The 19765-nt window shown below is 53.1% G+C and overlaps 1 protein-coding gene across 1 annotated transcript in view; it reads left to right on the plus strand.

Moving 5' to 3' along the window:
* LOC105493362 (RNA binding motif protein 19) overlaps nt 1–18873 on the plus strand; it is a 142705-nt gene extending 123832 nt beyond the window's left edge. Inside the window, exons 24-25 of the mRNA XM_071071012.1 lie at nt 17584–17696; nt 18284–18873. Coding sequence (XP_070927113.1) covers nt 17584–17681 — 98 coding nt within the window. The 3' untranslated portion in view covers nt 17682–17696; nt 18284–18873. The remainder of the gene's footprint in view (nt 1–17583; nt 17697–18283) is intronic.
* The last annotated feature ends 892 nt before the right edge of the window (nt 18874–19765 follow it).

Genomic DNA, 19765 nt, shown 5'->3' on the forward strand with positions numbered 1-19765 from the left:
AGAGTTTGGAGCCAAAGAATCTGAATTCCTCATGGCATTTTTCAGCACTGTTTTCCAAAGAAACATGATAATCCCTTAAAAACAAAAGAACACACTGTAGAATACAGCAAGATGTAAGATGGGGATTGTTTCTTAACTAAGAATCCATGGAACTTTCTCTTCCACTATGGCTGGCCTCAGAGGGACTGGGAACGCCTGGTGATTGCGTTTGTGTCTATGTGTGTGTCTGGCAAGAGAATCTTTTGTTTTCATCAGATTTTCTAGGAGGTCATGGGCCCCAAAAGGTTTAGGAACCACCAGCTTAGGAAAAAGAGCATCAACTTTGGAGTCAGCAAGTCCCGGATTCTGCATTCTGGCTGTGTGTCCCAGGGCAAGTCCCGGATTCTGCATTCTGGCCGTGTGTCCCAGGGCAAGTCCCGGATTCTGCATTCTGGCCGTGTGTCCCAGGGCAAGTCCCGGATTCTGCATTCTGGCCGTGTGTCCCAGGGCAAGTCCCGGATTCTGCATCCTGGCTGTGTGTCCCAGGGCAAGTCCCAGGCTACTGTCCTGGGGCAAGTCTCTGTGGGCTGTGGGCTTCTGTTTTCTCATTTGAAAGATGTTGTTAACAGGGGTACCCCTTCTGGAATTGATTTGACAGTGATCAGGGAAGTAACAAAAGCCATAGTAGCGGCTTTCCTTACTGGGGACCAGGAACTCTTCTAAATCCCTTGCTGTGAGGGGTCTCATGTCATTCACACACCACCCCTGTGAGTGAGATGCCGTTCATCTCCCCATTCTACAGATGAGGGAACTGAGGCACGCAGAGATGAAGCACCTTGCCCAAGGTCACATGGTAGTGAATGGTTAAACTTGGACAATATTCAGGTTTACCTCTCTATCCGTCCTCCCCTGGGAGTGTGACACTGGATTGGGAAAGTGAGGTGATGCCTGGAGTGTGTCCAGCACAGAGCAGGCATGCTGGAGATGTCAGTCTCTCACCCACTGAGACACCCGTTGTCCAATTGATGTCTCTGGGACACAGGAGGTGCCCACAGCAGCCTCAAATGTTCAGAATAGGCCCTCCGGCCTCCTGCCCTCCTGGCCAGACCCTTCTCCCCACCCTGTGCCCTTTTCCCATGGAGAAAAATACCCAGTTCATTTGTGTCAAAATCCGCATTGTTCAGAGCTCCTGGGGCCCTGGCAGACCCTAAGGGCAGGTGGTGTCCGTGCCCAGTTCCCTCTCCCGGCTCTAGCCTCAGCCCTGAACTCTGCCAGGAAGGCACTCAGATCTCAGGTGGAGGCTGCCGAGCTCTGAGGCCGCAACAAAGAGCTCCCTGCAGAATGTGAGCCACAGAATGAAAGGCAGGCATCCTAACCGTTCAGCAGGGCCTGGCAGGAAGATGCCGGTGACACTGTGGCCTGTGAGCTGCACTCAGGGACAGTGGGAGGTGGCCAGAGCAGATAGAGTGGAGCTTTGGCACTAGCCGAAGCCCTGATGTGGTCGGTGCCACCAGCATGAATTACCCTGGAGTGCCCCTGCCCCTGGACTCAGTTTCCCAGCTCCCAGGACTGGCCTTATCTCCCCTGGGTCCCTGAGGCACCGAGGTCATAGTAGAATGTTCAATTTGTAGTTCAAGCTAAATAATACCAATTATTATTATCATTACTGTAACTAGCAATCTTCAGTCAAGCCTTACTTGACAGCCAGGTACTATCTGCAAGTTTTCATGGGTACGAGTCCTGCAGAATCCTGGGAGGTAAACACAGGTTCTCAGATAACATCATTTTATCATAATTGATAAGAAAAAAATGGCTTCCCATCCAGGGCCACTGTCTGTGTGCAGTTTGCGTGTTCTTCCCGTGCAGTTTGCATGCTCTCCCCATGGAGTTTGCGTGCTCACCCTGTGGAGTTTGTGTGTTCGCCCCATGTGGGTTTTCTCCAGGTCCTGTAATTTCCTCCCACATCCCAAAGCCATGCACGCTAGGTGAATTGGCACGTCTCAGTGGTCCCAGAGTGGGTGAGTGCAGTTATGTGTGTGATGGGTGCCCTACCCGGGGTGGGTTCCCTCCCAGTGTCCTGAGCTACCAGGAGAGTCTCTGGCCACCTGCAGCCCTGAACTGGAATCATTGGGTAAATCATTGTCTTCGTTGTTTTTATTAATCTGTCTTAAACGTATATAGTGCTCACATTTATTTCAGTGTTTAATATTTAGAAGTTTTGGTGTCTTTACTCAGAAGTTTGGTGATGTTTTTGTTATTAGAAATACATTTCTGTGTAGGAGTTTAGCTCTTGTTTACATCCATTAGCCTGTGGTAACATTGAGTTTGTTATACGTCTTTTCACTGAAAGTTGCGAGATTTCCAAGAACCTATGAACCTGTCAATTTACTGTACTGTCGCAATCCTCTGTTTTAGAGGTGAGAAAACTAAAGCACAGAGAGGGCAAGTAACTTGCCCAAGGGCACCCAGCTACTGACCACAGAGCCAGGATTCAAACCTGTATTTTCCACCGTCCTGCTGTACTGAGCCTTTGCATCAGCTGATCTGAGCAGCTGCCCCTTGCATTTTACCCGAATGTGTCCTCATACCTGTTCTGTGACCTCAGGCAAGTCGCTCTGCCTCAGCTCTGTCATTGGTACGATGGGGCCACGGCGCCCACCTTGTTAGGGAAATTGTGGGGCTCAAAGGGGAGGATGCCTGTAAAGGAGATGGCACACAGCTCCTGGCACTTCACGTGCAGTCAACAAATAGGATTGTCGAGGGGCCTCATTGTCCTTCGGGGCACTCACTCTTCCTTTTCTAGGTTGCCAAAAACACTCCCACTTTCCTTGCATTCCCGTCAGGCCAGGCTAAGGAGGATGCTTTCTGGGCAAAGGACCGAGACAGACGAGCCCTGGTGTTTAGAAGCCTGGGCAGTAGCACGTGTGTGTGTGTGTGTGTGTGTGTGTGTGTGTGTGTGTGTGTGTGTGTTTGTGTCTTCGTATGTAATAAGTAGGAGGATGGGTATGCCTGACACATAAGCATTGCTTGGGACGTGTGTGTGTGTAGTAAGTAGGAGGATGGGTATGCCTGACACATAAACATTGCTTGGGACGTGTGTGTGTGTGTAGTAAGTAGGAGGGTGTGTATGCCTGACACATAAGCATTGCTTGGGATGTGTGTGTGTGTGTGTGTGTGTGTGTGTGTGTGTGTGTGTGTGTAGTAAGTAGGAGGATGGGTATGCCTGACACATAAGCATTGCTTGGGACGTGTGTGTGTGTGTAGTAAGTAGGAGGATGGGTATGCCTGACACATAAGCATTGCTTGGGACGTGTGTGTGTAGTAAGTAGGAGGATGGGTATGCCTGACACATAAGCATTGCTTGGGATGTGTGTGTGTGTGTGTGTGTGTGTAATAAGTAGGAGGATGGGTATGCCTGACACATAAGCATTGCTTGGGACGTGTGTGTGTGTGTGTAGTAAGTAGGAGGGTGTGTATGCCTGACACATAAGCATTGCTTGGGATGTGTGTGTGTGTGTGTGTGTGTGTGTGTGTGTGTGTGTGTGTGTAGTAAGTAGGAGGGTGGGTATGCCTGACACATAAGCATTGCTTGGGACGTGTGTGTGTGTGTGTGTGTGTGTGTAGTAAGTAGGAGGATGGGTATGCCTGACACATAAGCATTGCTTGGGACGTGTGTGTGTGTGTAGTAAGTAGGAGGGTGTGTATGCCTGACACATAAGCATTGCTTGGGATATATGTGTGTGTGTGTGTGTGTGTGTGTGTGTGTAGTAAGTAGGAGGATGGGTATGCCTGACACATAAGCATTGCTTGGGACGTGTGTGTGTGTAGTAAGTAGGAGGGTGAGTATGCCTGACACATAAGCATTGCTTAGGATGTGTGTGTTTGGGGGTGGGGTAAGGAAGAGGACAGGTATGCCTGACACATAAGCATTGCTTGGGGTAGAATGTTTACATCTAACCACAGATGCCACCTGTTCTTCCTTGTCTCCAAGGCATAGCACAGAGCCTGGCACCTAGTAGGAGCTTATTAGTGCCCAGGTGCCATGAGGAGGAGGAGGACTCATTGCTGCTCAAGCAGCAACCGTAATGTCCTGCCTTCTAAGGCAGTTACAAGAACTCATGCTCCACACCCAGTCTTCAGCTCTCTGCTTATCCAGGTTCCTTGTTGGCAGCCAAAAGAAGCTTGCTGTAAACCCCCCATCCCCTCCCCACCAAGCGGAAGCCTTCGTTTTATCCATTGTCCCTGTATAATGGCAGGGCATTATATTTTTCCTTGCAAGTTGATGCTTGCAAAACACCTGTCAAATTGAACAGCGAAGGACAGGGCTTTGAAAGTCATTGTAAAAGTTGGCCTGAGTAGGCAAAGACCTTGACACCAGACAGAGATGCTTTCAAAAGGGAATAGCAAGACAGACGTTTTTCCACCAAACTGCCCTCCCCGTCTCGCCTGTCCTCTTCCTGCCCCTGCCCGCTGCCCCACACCTCCCTCCCTTCCTTGCCGGCCAAGAATCAGGTTTCTCATCTCCAGCGCAGCAGCCCCGTGGTAGGTAAAGTGCTATTCTTCACTGCCTTGCATGTGGGAGTTTGAAAAGAGAGAGCAAGGAGGGAAGAAAGAGGAAAGTCCGCCGCTGGCTGTGTCCTTTTCTTCCCGAGCGTGTTACAAACCAGCAGGGTCACGGCATCAAGAAGCTTTCAGGGCCGCGGCAGGCCACAGTACCTGCGAGCGCAGCCGAGAGAATATAATGGTATGGAAGAAATCCGTGCGCAGAACCCTCTGTTTTACAGCACTCACAGCCAGGGAGGCCGGGCAAACAGGCTTTTATTTGGCTGGGAGCGTGGCTCTGCTTCCCGTGTTGTCTTATTCCAGCTGGGGAGGACTGATGGGCTGTGGTTAGCGTTTCTACCTTTCACCTCCAGAGCTGGGAGCGCAGACATGACCAGCATGGTGAGTGGCTGGCAGTGGCGCCTTCCCCCGCCTGCCCAAGCCAGACTGGGCTGGGGCGGGAGATCTATGAGCAGAGCGCCCAGAGAAGTGCTCTTCCGGCACAGACGGGTGGCTGACCCCATGGGTCGCCGGCCTCTAGCAAACAGTCACCTTCCCAGCCTCACGGGGGGCAGGGAAGGAACCTGCTTGCTAGAGCCCTGGTCCCAGCAGCCCCCACTGACCCCGGCCCCCCCTGCCTCCCGGCCAGAGTGTCAAAGATGCAGCTTTTCCCCTACACCCCTCCTTCTCGTGATTCCCTTGTCATGCCCCTCCCCTCGTCCTCCTCAAGTGCCACAACCTGCCATCAGGGGCTCACGTGTGCAATTAAGATCCTTCTCCATGTGACATTTTATCCTCTGGGGGGATACAAGGCCCTTTGTCCACCCTGCCTGGGCCCCATATCTAGCACAGAGAGGAGGCGCTCAGTGACCATTTGTGGGGTGAAAAAATAAACATAAATAAGAACCTAATCATCAGAATGATGATTAGAATTTAATTGAACATCTAATAGATGCTGGACACTGTGTGAGTGTTAACTCGGTTCATCTTCACTGTCACCCCACAAGGAAGGAAGCCGGGGCTCAGAAAAGCTGGCTAATGTGCTCCAGGCCCCATGCTTAGCCACAGGTGTGCAGTCGGCACTGGAGCCCTGTGTGGTCTGAAGCCAGATATTCCTAACCGGGTGCTTCGAAGCACCGCTGGTCTGAAAAGGCAATCATGTAAGTTCTTATAAAGATCAAGTCGGGGGAAAAGGAAAGAAAGAGGATGAGAGAGCTTTGTCATGGACCTACCATGTGCAGAGAGTGATACCGGGTGCTTTTACATAACTCAGTCTCATTTCAGGCTCACAGCTGCCTGAAGAACAGTGTTGCTCCCATTTTACTGTAGCACAAACCAAGACCCAGAGCAGCCTAGTGCCTGGCCTGAAGGCACACAGGTCTGGACACTGCAGAACTGTAGTTAATGTCTATACCTGCGTGTTCTATCACACCCTGTATCCTCAGCACCTCCTAAATCCCAAATTGCCCTCTCTTTATTGGATCTGGACAGTTGCAAACCACAGCCTATAATCTGTTTTTATAAATAAAGTTTTATTGCAACACAGCCATGCCCATTTGTTCATATATTGTCTAGGGCTATTTTCTTCCACTGCAAGGACAAAGTTGAGTGGTTGTGACAGAGACCCCACAGCCCACCAAGCCTAAAGTATTTACTTTTTGGCTCTTCACAGAAAGGGCTTGCAGCCCCTAGGCCTTGTGAAGTGGCTGCCCTTATTTTATCCAAAAGCCAGGGGTGGCTAGTTCCTCCCACGGTGAGTCCCCCCTTTCTCAGAGTATATAACTCTAGAGGCATCATAGCTGCACCCCCAGTGCCCTGGGCTTAGATCTCCAGCTTCCCCGGATGGGAGGCCCCCATTCATTCATTCATTCAACAGTTCTTCACTGATGACCGTATTATCGAGCTGTGCTCTCGGCACTGAGGGCAAAGCAGTGTACAAAAGAGAAAGTCCTCCCCCGTGGAGCTCATACTTGAGTGAGAGAGACAGATGATTGCCCCCTCCCCTGCCCCACCAAAAAAAATAAGTAGCAACAAAGTTCTGATGATACCAAGTCCTGGAGTGGAAATTAGAAAGGGTAACATATGGTTGGATGCAGTGGCTCACACCTGTAATCCCAGTGCTTTGAGAGGCCAAGGCAGGAGGATCACTTGAGCCTAGGAGTTTGAGACCAGCCTGAGCCACATAACGAGACCCCGTCTCTTAAAAAAGAAAAAATTAAAAAATTAGCCAGGCATGGTGGCACACAGCTGTAGTCCCAGCTACTCGGGAGGCTGAGGTGGGAGGATCGCTTGAGCCCAGGAGTTCAGGGCTGCAGCACGCCATGATTGTGCCCCTACACTCCAGCCTGGGTAACAAAGCAAGACTCTGTCTCTTTAAAAAAAGAAAAGAAAACAAAAGAAAAATAGCATAATGAGCTCTTCAGGGCCAGAGAGGGAAAGGAGAGATTCCAAATATGGTGGTTGGAAAGTCTTTCTGCCGAGTCAGCATTTCTGTGTGATACGAAGGGAACAACCAGCCAAAGATCTGGGGGGAACCATCCCAGGTAGCAGAAGCCACAAGTGCCAAGGTCCTAGGGCAGAGTGTGTTCAAAACAGGCAGAGAAGCCAGCAGGGGTTCCTCCCGGGGCCTTGTGTGGCCTGCCAGGAAGCCCAGCTTATATTCAAGGTACAGTGGGAAGCTCCCAGAAGATTTGAGAAGGGTCTCAGGACCTGATTCACACTGTCAGACCTCATCCCCTGCATTGTAGAGGGGCAAGAATGGAGGGCAGAGGTCCCATCCAGGCCAGCAAGGGCCCTGGAGCAGAGGCTGTGGAGGTGGGGAAGCAGGTGGATTGAGCATTTTTGGTAAAGGTAGAGCCAGCCAGACTTGCTTCTGGAAGGCAGGAGAAAAATCAAAACTGGTGCATAGTTTTTACTCCAAGCCACTCACAGGATGATGGTGCTGCGTGGTGAGCGGAGGCCTAGGAAGCCGGGAAGAACAGGTGGCTGGGCGGGGGTGTTCTGAACGTGTTGGATTTGAGACACCTATTAGGACTCCCCTCGATGTCAGGCAGATAGATCTATGAGTTGGGAGCTCAGGGGCGAAGTCTGGGCTGAGATATAAATTTGGAAGTCATCAGCAGACAGATGATATTTAAAGCCTGCAAGAGTTCATCCCCCTCCCCACTCCCATAACTTAATCATCATTCACAGGACCATACATTTTCAAAAGACTGGAGACGAGAGAGCCCGTTATCCCCACGTCAACCTTTGTGAATAGGCCGCCTTGATCTTGCCCATGAAAACATAATCATCGGGCTTTCAAACTCACAGTCAGGAAAGTTCAAGCAAGGATGTGAAGTCACAGAATTTATTATTCAGAATATCCCTTGGTCGTGGTTCCTTCCATCCACCTGGAGACAGAGGTTTTCTATAAGCTTCCCATTTTCATTCCTTCACCTGGGTCCTTCTTGTTTTCTCCTGAAGACTTGGCTGTGGCAGCCCTTCCTCTGGAGGTGTTAAAGGCCTAAGCAGGAGGCGGGCAAAGAGAGAGACTGTCCCGGATTGCCACAGCAGGTCCTGACAGGAAAGGCTGAGACTGGGTGGGGCATGGGGATATGCAGCTGTTTTATCCCTGACCTCTTTGATCACTTCTCAGCCAAAAGTGGTGCCTCACGCCTGTAATCCCAGCATTTTGGTAGGCCAAGGTAGGTGGATCACTTGACCCCAGGAGTTCGAGACCAGCCTGGCCAACACAGTGAAGCCCTGTCTCCACTAGAAATACAAAAATTAGCCACGCATGGTGGTGCGAGCCTGTAATCCCAGCTACTCAGGAGGCTGAGGCAGCAGAATTGCTCGAACCTGGGAGACGAAGTTGCAGTGAGCCGAGATCACGCCACTGCACTCCAGCCTGGGCAACAGCATGAGACTTAGTCTCAAAAAAACAAAAAAAAAGGAAAGAAAAGAAAAAAGAAATGATCACTTTTTGTGTTCACGGTAGTGTGTCTTAATCTATCTCCAGCTCCTGGTCACGTTGGGAAGTGGTTCCAGGAGAGGTTGAGGTTGCCCGGGAAACCCACTCTTTCTCACACCCCTGGCTCCCACAGCTGCTGGAGGCCGAATCCAGAGGAGGAAAATCAAGGAGAGGGAATTCTTTTGGTCAAGGCAGTTCCCAAGTGTGCACCCAAGTGGTGCACATGGCTGGCCGTGCAGGGAGCCATGATCGGAGAGCAAAATGCTTCTCCCTGCAGCGGTGCGGGGAGGCTGGGGGGCCTGGAGGTCAGCTGGAGCAGGTAGGGCCCAGTCAACCCCTCCTACTTCCTTCCACTCCCCACGCCCGAGCCTCGCTGGGCAGTGTTTTGGAAATAATTCCAAGTGCTTCGGCAATATCCCGCACACGCTCCTCCCCTTCCCCCGGGAGCGGCTGTCCGTGCGGGGAAGGTACTTGCTCCCAATCCAGCTAAATTGTTATTGACTTGTGTTCTCTGCGTTCCGCAAACATTTCACTCAGCCGTCGCCAGCAAGGCCAGGAATCCCTGCTAGGGCTAACGGGGAAGCCAGCTGTGCCGGGCCATTTCTCGTGCTCTTCCTCATCGATCACGGAATTAAACTGACAGAAGGAGAATTTCAGAGCGACTTGGGAGGGGCAGGGGCTGGGCCGGGATTGGCCGAGGGTTTGGGCGCTTGGGGACCAGAGTGCTAGAAACAGGGACAGGGAGGAGGGTGGGTTTCCCTCCAGGGTTGTAGCTGGTGGTAGGGAGCGGCCAGTTTTGTTTCTGAACTGTAGGCTGGCCCAGCCCGGAGAAACCCAAGGAAAACACACAGACAAGGTTTTTATTACTGCTTCATGACCACAAGTGAAACTAGTGGGGTTTAGTAGACAGAGAGGAGAGAGAGAAAAGAGCAGAGACCACAATCGCAAGTTGTCGGATGAAATTAGATCTCTATTTTGCCTACCGGATACGAAAACAATGGTTTTGAATGAATCATCACTATTTTTGTATTGGAAGATTTAACCTGAAAATCAAGATTCTGACCTCTTTTGAAAAATCAGATTTGGCCAGCCTGGTTCCACATTCCTACAGGGCACCAGGCCCAAGGAATGGCTGCGCATTTATACGAAGGCTGGGCTTCCCCTTGCCCACAATGCATAGTCCTCCCTGTAATCTCCCCCTACCCCCTGGACTGTTTGATGTCATCATATTCCTATCTGGACCCTCGAGCCTTTGCATTTACACAGCCTGGTGCAGACACCACTACACCTTGGCCCCATGAGATGTTACCAGCTGCTCCCTTTCAGCCTGTGCCCTCCAACCCAGGGCCTATGCCAAAAGAAAAGAGATCAGTAGCTGATGTGGACCAAATCCTAAGACTTGGGAGATTCCTCCAGACCCAAGGCAGAGAAGTAGGGGACACCTTCCCACCTTTCCTGGTTCTTTTTCCCTTTTCCCGGTGTCACCTTCACCAGGACACTCCCCTTGCTTCCCAGCCCGCACAGGTCTCCCAGCATCTGTAACTAACACAAACATGTGGGACCAAGTCTAGAAGCTCCCAGGCATAGCCCACGCCTACAGCCCTAGCTCAGGATAAATCCACGGGAATCCGGGCTGCAGCGCCTTCGCCGGCCCCTGTGTATGGGGTTGTGCGTGGCCAGTTGTGGAATTCTGCACACACACAAGACACCCAGAGCACAGAGCGAAGTTACTCCACCCACCAGCCCAGTCTCCAGCCGCTCAGGGAGCCCAAGTCCTCCGCACCAAGATTAATAACAGCGGTCATCATAGCAGTCATAATATCCCATGCCCACCCCAGGCCATTTGCATCGGAACCTCTGGAGGTAGGATCCAGGCATCAGTGGTTTCCTAGCTGATTCTATCAGACAGCTGGATTGAGAACCAATGGCCTTTGAAAAGAAAATTGCTGCTACACAGCCCAGTTCTGTTCATGCCTTTCCTGTTGAGACCCCCCTGCCTAGGGAGGCTGGGCTATTGTCCCCAGCCGGCAGGGCAGGCTTTGCTGTGCTGTGCCAGCAAGGCTAGAGCCAGCCCCGTCTGAGCTCAAGGTCCTGCTTGGAGAATGTGGCCACTTGACTCTTCAAAGCCCTAGTGTGGCTGCTTCCTCATCTGAAAAGTGGGACAATGATGTTACCCAGCTGGTGGAATTTCTGTAGGAAAGTCCAGAGCCAGCAGGCCTCTGAGGAGTGGTCCCTGCGGCTCGCCCCTCAGCCTTATCTTGGGCAGCTGGATTTCCCCTTTGCTGGGCACTGCCTGTCCTCTGGGGTGGCCTCACAGGACCCTTTGATCATTAGCTTTCATGTTTGCCTGGCACCTCAACATGCCAGGCCCTGGGCTAAGTGCTCTCATGCTTTATCTCATCAGATCCCCTGTGGTGGGTGCTACTACTGTGTCCTGTCTACAGAAGAGTAAGTTTGGTGACTCAGAGAAGGCTGGGACCACTAAGTGGCAGCACTCAGGTCCCACCTCGTCTTGTCTGCCCGGAGCCCTAGTGTGGCCCCGTGGCTGGTGGTTTAGTTTATCCTGTGGAGTTTTTTTCACTGCCATATCCCTAGCATCATTCCTGGCACATAGAATGTGTTCGGTCATGCTTGCTAAGAGTGACTGAAGGCAGGAACCCTTAGGGTTCCCATGAGGTAAGCAGAACAGCCACCATCCCCATTTAACAGGTGGGAGCACTGAGTGACGTAAGGAGCTTAGCAGCTCCTGGGAGTCCCGCAGTGGCAGAGGCCAGTCTGCAGCCCAGGGTCCTGCCCACCCGCTCTGTGCAAGGACTCTCTCACATCACACCTAGTTCTTAGAAGGACTCACTGTGTTTTAAAAAGCTACAACTGGCTAGATGTGGTGGCTTACGCCTATAATCCCAGCACTTTAGGAGGCCCGGGCGGGTGGATCGCTTGAGCTCATGAGTTCAAGACCAGCCTGGCCAGCATGGTGAAATCTCGATTCTACTAAAAATACAAAAATTAGTTGGGCGTGGTGGTGCACGCCTGTAATCCCAGCTATTCGGGAGGCTGAGCACAAGAATCACTCGAACCCGGAAAGCAGAGGTTGCAGTGAGCCAAGATCACGCCACTGCACTCACCTGGGCAACAGAGTGAGATTCTGTCTATTTAAAAAAAAAAAAAAAAAAAAGGCACAACCCTAAAACAGCTTCCTGTATCAATAAAGGGCCATTGGCTTGGTCTTAGGGGCCAGGCCAATCTCCTGAAGAGTACCTTTTATTCTGTGCATATCTAATGTGTGCCTCCTGTGTACACAGAGCCCTGAGATGCAGACCCATCTGGGTATGAGAGCTCTGCCCATGGGGGCTGCAAGATCTGAAGCCAGGGAGGACGGGTAGAGACCCAGGCACAGGCACCAGCAGCTGAGGGTGGGAATCTGGCTCAGGCAGCCTCCCAAGCCAGGCCAGCCCCCTGTGGTACCCATACCGTGACATCCTCATACTCCCCAAGGGTGGGAGCTACAGGTGGCTGGTGTCCCCCAGCAGCCCGGGACTGCACACCAGTGAGTCTGAAGATTGTGGTGCCTCATTCTGGCCTCCACCTGCCCCATCCTCCTTCCTCCCCTTGCCCTCCTGTGCCCCCGGCCCATGCCCTTCACCCTGGCCTCTTGGAGTCAGTTCTGTCTCCGACTTAGCGGAGTTTGTCAAAGCCTTGCTTATCCTCTGTCTCGGGAAGTAGCAACTTGGGAGCCTCCAGGAACAGGTCGAAAAGCTCCCGTAAGTGAGGCCTCCGGTCTCCAGGGGCAGCTAGTACACAGCCTTGTCAGTTACCTGTAGGCAGGGAGGGGACAGGTCTGCCACGCTCACAGGTTAGCCATTCCAGGTTCAAGAGAAACTAGAGGTGCAGATTGTCATGTAGCATCTCCCTGTTTTTGAACATTAGTCACTGATTTCTTTATTCATGGCAAATCATGTCAGCAAATCCAGATGCTCTAATGTGGGCCCACAGTGGGAGGCCCTGCTGCATCCCATTGGTCACTTTTTTTTTTTTTTTTTTTTTTGAGACAAGAGTCCAGAGCTGCTATTGCCATCCTCATGTTATAGAGGAGGGGAGTGGCCCACCCTCATGCTCTCAGTAACAGATTCTGTCAATAGCAGTAAGAATGACCAACCCGTATTGACATTCTTGCCGTTTGCTCGGCACTATTGTGAAGGCCTTACATACATATATTCATTCTTTTAATACCCTTACACACCCTAGGCGTGTGAATGTCATCACCATTCAGTAACTGCAGAAACTGAGAGGAGCCCAGAGAGGTGAAGCAACTTACCCAAGGTTGCCCAGCCAGGAGCAGCAGGGTTTCATCCTGGCAGCTCACCCGCCCAGCAACCCGCATCTAGCACCCTCCATCCTGCACCTCAGGCCTCTCCACTCAGAATCCAGCCCTGGGCTTCCTGGCCCAGCGCTTTTCCCCTCCCCAAGCTGTTCATGCCTGCCTCTTCCCAGGGTTCCTCTCAGAACTCCCTTCTCCTCTTATCAGCCACGCTCTTCTCCCCCGGCTTGCCTTTCCTCAACGTCTGCTTCTGGAACAAAACCCCAAGAAGCGCTTTCTCTTGTCCTCCCGACACACCCCCGCCCCCCGCCCGCGCCTTTCTCCCTGCCTGCGCCTTTCTCCCTGCCTGCCTGGGCCTCCCATGCAGGGCCGACAGCGCCAGCCAGGGAAGGGAGAGACACAGGCTGGCATTCTGTCAAGGAATTAATTGAAAAATAAAATCATTAGGTGGGAACTCCAGAAATGCAAAAATGGTCGTCGGAGGTTGGGGGGGAGGGGGGCAGGACTGGGGGGTTGTCGGGGGACGGCTGAGCTTTTTGTCAAGTTAATTTCTCGGGTATTGATGTTTGGTGACATTCACTTGTTGTTTATCTTCGGGTGCAGCTGTAATACTGAAAGAAAATGCACAGCTTGTTTCGTTTATTTATTTTACACCTTTCTCCGGTTCTGCATTATGTTTGTTTGGTGAAAACCCGCTGAGGCTTTTGATGTCGGGGAAGTGGGATTTCAGCAGCTGTTCCCTGCAAACAGGGTGCTCCTCAAGGAAGCAGGGCCGGCGGGAGGTGCGGGGTGTCATTTGGTGGGAACTCAGGGCCTGACACGTCCTCCAGGGGGGCAGTTGGGGGCCCAGCCTGAACCCTGGCAGATATGCCTGGCCCAGGAGCACAGTAATGGCTCCTGAGTAGTGGGCCCCTGGGCATCCCAGGCCCCACCTGTGAACCTGATCATCTTTATAGCCGCCTGCTGAGATGTCCCCTATTTCTGTCCCCACTGTATAGTCAGGAAGCCAAGGCCCAGAGAGCTGAAGTGACTGTCCCACGGTCACTTGGCTGGTCAGTGGCTGAGCTAGAACCTCAGATCATGTGACTCCCATAGCCATGGAATTGCCTGTCACCATTGTGCCTTCCACGTCCCTTGCCCCACAGTGAGTCAGCAGATGCCCCTGTTTCCAGCGTGCAAACCGAGAAGGCAGGGCTCACACTTCCGCTGGCCTTGATGAACCAAATCATCTCATTCCTTTACCTGCCGACTGTGTACTGCTCATGTCTCATAAGCCAGCCTCCGTGTGAGAGCCCCCGCCCTGTGAGCTCGCACTGCCCCAGTGGCCAGGAGAGACACGAAATCAACACCTTTCCTAGCCATAATAGTAACACAGGTGTTGGTCTCTGCACCATCGACTGAGCCCTAACCAGGAGCCAGGCATTGCCCTTTTTACTCATTTCAGCCCCACCACAGCCCCTAGTATTCCCATTTTACAGGTTAGAAATTTGAGGCACAACTATCTGGTTCTTTCTCCATCTCCCCCTGCCAGACCAGAAAGCCTTAGGTGGGGCCAAACCAGGCTTGTTCCCCACCATGCCTGACCCAGAGCAGGTGCTGCAGGTGTCTCTGTCGTGTGAGGGAATGAGAGCATGAATGAAGGCTCTGAACAACTGTTCTTGGCCTCATCTCTGCTGCCGTTTGTCCTTCAGCAACCTACACTCCTTGACCCTCAAGTTTCCCTATCATTCACTCCCTCAGTCTCTCAGCACACTTTTATTGAGCATCTACTATGTGCCAGGCACAGTTCTGGGCATTGAGAATGGAACAGTGGATAAAACAGATAGAAACCCCTGCCCTCCTAGGGCTGACGTTCCAGCCAGGAAGACAGATAGTAAAGTGGAAATATGACACACAGTGAGACTGGGAGACATGCTGTGGGGGAAGTGGACAGGAAAGGGATTAGGAAGTGTACGTCAGGGCACTCTGGAGGACTTGGGATTTTCAATAAGGAGGGAAGCTTCACTGAAAAGGTAAGGCCCCTGAGTGGCTCCGTGGAGGAAGAGCATTCCAGACCAAGGGAACAGCAGGTGCAAGGCCCTGAGGTGGGAGTGCTGGAGCCAGGAGCCAGGAAGGGGCCCGAGTGCCTGAGCAGAGTGGGAGGGAAGCAGAGAGGGGGCGCAGCCTGCTCAGTGGCCCTGGCAGCCAACGTAACAGCTTTAGCTTTTCCCCAGGTGAGATGGTGCCCCTGGAGGCTTGAGCAAAGGAGCGGCATGGTGTGATGGAGGATTTAACAAGCTCCCTCTGGCTGCCATTCAAGACCGGACTCCTAGGAGGGAGGGCAGAGGAAGCCAGAGGCAATGGTGGTGCGGCCCAGGGGTGCAGGAGCACGGGGAAGAAGCGCCCCAAGTCCGGGTATATCTTAAAGTTTGAGCCGACACAATGGATGGGGCGAGAACTCGCCCCTCGCCTGTCCCTCCAAGTTGTCAGGATGTGGGAAAGAAGAAAAAATCCCATGCCGCCACTGCTGGCCATCCCTTAGACCCCAGGCCAGGCCTGTCCCAGGAAGGCAGGGACCCCCGCCCCAGGAGTGAGCTGCCACCCCAACCCATGTTAGCAGATGGGAGGGGCGCCAGCGATTACCTGCAGGCCCTGTTTTGTTACGTTTCTATTTTCCAGCTCCTATTACCTGCCCACAAATTCAATTTCCAGAGGCCATTGTACACCTCCAGGACTGGCGATTATAAGGAAACCAAGAGTGTCTAGGAGGGCGTGAGGAAGGAGAGGAAGCCGGCATCTGAACCCCAGGCCACCAGTCCCCACCACCCCAGCCCACCCTGTCCCCCTCTCCCTTTTCATGATTAACAATGATGGGTACAGCTGCCAGACCTTGAGGCTCCCAGGTGGCAGGCAGGTGGGTGCCTCCCGCACCTTCCGCACCCTCGCCATGGGGCAGGCTCTGCCGTCTCTCTCACCCTTGCTCTGTCTGCTCATTCCCTTTTCTGGGATACTTCACAAGCACTCGTTGGGTGCCAGGCAGCGTACTAAGGCTAGGGACACAGCAATGAGTGAGACAACATCCCACACAAAGAAAGGCCTGCGGCAGTGTGGATAATAAAAAGTGTCAGGGGGTGGGGTGGCATTGGATCTCAGGGGTAGAGGGAGAGGGAGATCTGTATTGCTGCCGGTGCAAAGGTCTTGAGCAGGGGGAGGTGGGCCAGCTCCAGTGACGCCTCCAGAGGAGCTTGGGGCTTTCTTAGGGAGTGGTACATCTCCTAAGAGTGGTACATCTGACACACATGGTTTAGAGGGATCCCTTGGTGGGAGGGGGATCTCTAGTGAGGGGCTGGATTGGGATACAGCCATGGAGATGAGGAGAAATGAGGTCAATGTTTGAATTGATTTGGGAGGGATGAGATTGAAGAAACAGTTTCAGAGGTAAAATCACTCGCCCAGGAACACACAAAGGGAAACCAAGTCTTCATCTCCTGGCCAAGCACTGTGCTGGCCCTGGGGAGGTCTCGGTAGAAAAGGCTAGGCGGAGAGATAGAGGTAAAGGGCCTCAGCGTGATTTATTCAGGGAGGTGTTTGAGCCATGGAAAGGGAGGAAATTTGGACAGCCTCTTTACACTGCCTCTGTACAAATCAAGCCTTATCTGCGAGCGAGGCTGCCCATTGACTAGCGGTTAGACTAGCAGAGGGACTGACAGAGGAAGCCAGCCTGGATCCCAGCCTCACTTTTTTCCTGGAGGGCCAAGGGACCCCACACATCCTCTCCTGCCACCATTGATCCCCTTGGAGTTCTATGCCCAGCACCCGAGACTTCCATGAAAAGCAGAAAGACTGTGGGTTTAGGTGTGACTGGGGTTCGAATCCTGGCTCCACCGTTTCCTAGCTGGGTGACCTCAGGCCTGCCTGTCCGTGCCTCACTTCCGCCACCTGCGTACCACCTGCCTGTGGGGTTGCTGACAGAAATGGAGCAGTGGCTCATGATGGTACCTAATTAGGAGGTGCTTGTGGGACTGAGCCCACAGTGCCCCTTCCTACCTCCATGCTTTTCTTCATGACCCTGAATTCCCTCTCCTCACAGAAAACTCCTCTGCATTCTTCAAAGCCCAAGTCAAATAGTCCTCCTCTTCAAAGCCACCTCTAATTGTCATTCCTTCCATGCCTTCTCTGGAATCCTTGAGCTTTGCATCTGTTCTATTCACCCACCACTTACTGAGCACCTGCTCTATGCCAGCCATGTACTACACCATTAGCCTGGCCTCCAGGAAAACAGAAACAGCTTCTATTTGTCTCCCCAGCCGTGGCCCACTGCTTGGCTCAGCCTCTCTGAAGGGTTTCAGCTTCCTCCAAACCAAGCTCTGACCTGCTGTGAGGAAGTAGCACAGGAGACCCCCCCTCCCTCTTTTTTCTCGAGGGAATCCTTTCCCCTGTGGGTGGAAGATGGGGAGGGGATGGCCAGGGAAGCAGGAGAGTTTCTGAGAGTGCGAGGGAGGCAGCCCCGTCATGGCGATGCTGAGACTAACCCTAGTGTTTCTCTCTCCTGCTCATTCCCCCGTTGATTCTCTCCCCTACTCCTTGTCTTTCTTCATTGCCCCATCCTCTCTCCCCCACCTCTGTATCTTCTCTCCCTCCACTCCCCCCCCCCACTTCCCTCTCTCGCATTTTCTCACTGCTTTTCTGTCTCCCTGCACCCTTGTTCTGCTCATCTCTCCCCTCTCCCTCCTTCCTCTGTCATTTCTCTCTTCCTGCCTCCCAACCCTCTCGGCTGTTCTTTTCTCCTCTCTTGCCATCTGGGCTCCCACAGAGCCCCCGAAGAAAAAGCGGTCTGTGGTGTTGGACGAGATCCTGGAGCAGCTGGAAGGCAGTGACAGCGACAGCGAGGAGCAGACCCTTCAGCTGTGAGCTGGCGCTGAGAGGGTGCGTGGCTCTGGGGCCCTGGGGACCCGGACAGCCGCTCCAGCTTCTGCACTCCCCACCGTGTGGGCTGGGGCGTGGGGCGGGGAGCGGCAGGGAGCCCCGCCCTGCACTGGTCTAAGGTCGGAGGAGACAGGGGATGAGGAAGGCCTCAGGCCACTGCCCAACAGCCCAGGCATCCTGGGTTTCACCAGTGACACGTTCTAGCAGACACGGACTGCGCACCTGCTCTGTGGCAGACACGGAAGAGCGCAAGGGAGCAGGGAGTGTGGGAGTGCAAGGGAGGAGCCACGTTAGGAAGAGAGACTTGGGGACAGCTGCACAGGGAGCCAGGAGACCTGCTCCCCCTGTCCCCACCCCAGGAGAGTGAGGGGACAAGGGCCGGCTCTCTGGCATCAGGCTGCCTGGACATGAAACCCCGTCTCCAAGCTCAAGCTGGGAGACCCTGGCCCAGTTTCCTTATCTCCCAGGGCCCAGCATTGCCCTTGCTAGCTAGTTCTTACCTCATAAGGTTTTAGAGAGAAATAAACGCAATAATGCATGAAGAGCGCCGAGCATGATGCTGAGCCCTGTTCTTACTCTCCCTCCAGGGCTGCTGAGCTGGAATTCCCACCTATGGCTTTCCAAGGGACTGTTCACAGCTTGGGACTTGGTCTCTGTCCTGCCCCATCCTCATCACTTGGGACCACGAGCCCTGGTTCAGTCACCCAGGGAAGCCTCCCAGCAGCTCATGAAGCATCGAGCTCCAAGCCCAGATGCCAGGCTCCCCGGCTGAGCTGAATGATGTCACTCATGGCGGATGCGTTCTGCTCATGGGCCCAGAGCCCTGTGAAATGCATCAAGGTCCTCTCCGCTGGCCAACAGCATCCTCAGGCTTCTGTCAGGTGCCCGTGTTCACATTTTCTCCAGCCTGAGACGCAGCTTCCTGCCTGGAAGGGTCTGTGCCAGCACCAGCCAGAGGGCAAGACGGAGAGGGCAGAGCAAGAACTGCACGGCATCTGACTGCGGTCTGAATCCAGGCATTGCCATTCCCTGAAGTGTGACCTCAGACTAATGACGTCCTGTCTGAGCCTCCGTTTTTCTCTCTAGGAAATGGGGGTGATAATTGTGCCTACCTCAGATAGACAGTGCCAGAGTTAAGTGAGTCAAGCCAAGTAAAGCCCAGAGAAGATTCTCATCAGCACTTTTGTTGCGTCTTCATTTAGAATCACTGGGTGGGGCTCCAAGTGAGAGTGTGGGAATCTTCAGACTCTGTGCATAAAGCATGGTCTGTGCGTTTTGGTGGGGATGAGGTTCCGGTCTTCATCCAGTTTTCAGAGTGGGCCAGAGCCCAGGCAAGGCCACACAGAGCTGGCAGCCTGCAAGACCAAGCGTATGCCTCGTGTCTTCTAGGGCAGGCGCCCCCTTAGCCATCCAAGCTCATCCCTGAGAATTCATGGTAACAGAAGAGACAGAATGGCTCATTCCCCAGCCCTTTGCTTTTTTTTTTTTTTAGAGACGGGGTACAGTGGCATGATCATAGCTCACTGCAGCCTTAAGTGGTCCTCCCACCTTAGCCTCCCAAAGTGCTGGGATTACAGGTGTGAGCCATCACACCCAGCCACATTCTCCAGCTTTTATAGTGGGGTGGCTCGTAGAGTCACATTGACCACAGCCTTCTGGATGTGGGGGCTGAATGGTGAGGTCTCTGTTAAACCACACCCAGGCCAACCCTCAGGTGACCAGGCTCCCAAGTTGCTGTGAATCATGTGGAATTATAGGGCTGGAGAACCTACCCCATGCCTTCCCACTGCTCAGATCCGTGAGCTGGATCATGTCCTGTTCGACAGCACCTGGCTTCTTCTGGCTGAACCGTCTTGTCTGTACAATTTGTACTCACATTTCCACAACACCAGAGCCAGCGAGTATGGCCGGCTGGTCACCAAAAATCAGGTCTAGACCCACAGGCCTGGAGCAGAGGCAGGCGTCTTGGGGCACTGACTTAACTGGCCCAGAGGATGCTTCTGGAACCTCCCCCCAGAGCAGGATTCAGCATCGTCCAGGGCTTGGTGTGGGATGAACAAACATGGGTT

This window comes from Macaca nemestrina, chromosome 10 (assembly GCF_043159975.1).
Source record: "Macaca nemestrina isolate mMacNem1 chromosome 10, mMacNem.hap1, whole genome shotgun sequence".
Lineage (NCBI taxonomy): Eukaryota > Metazoa > Chordata > Mammalia > Primates > Cercopithecidae > Macaca > Macaca nemestrina.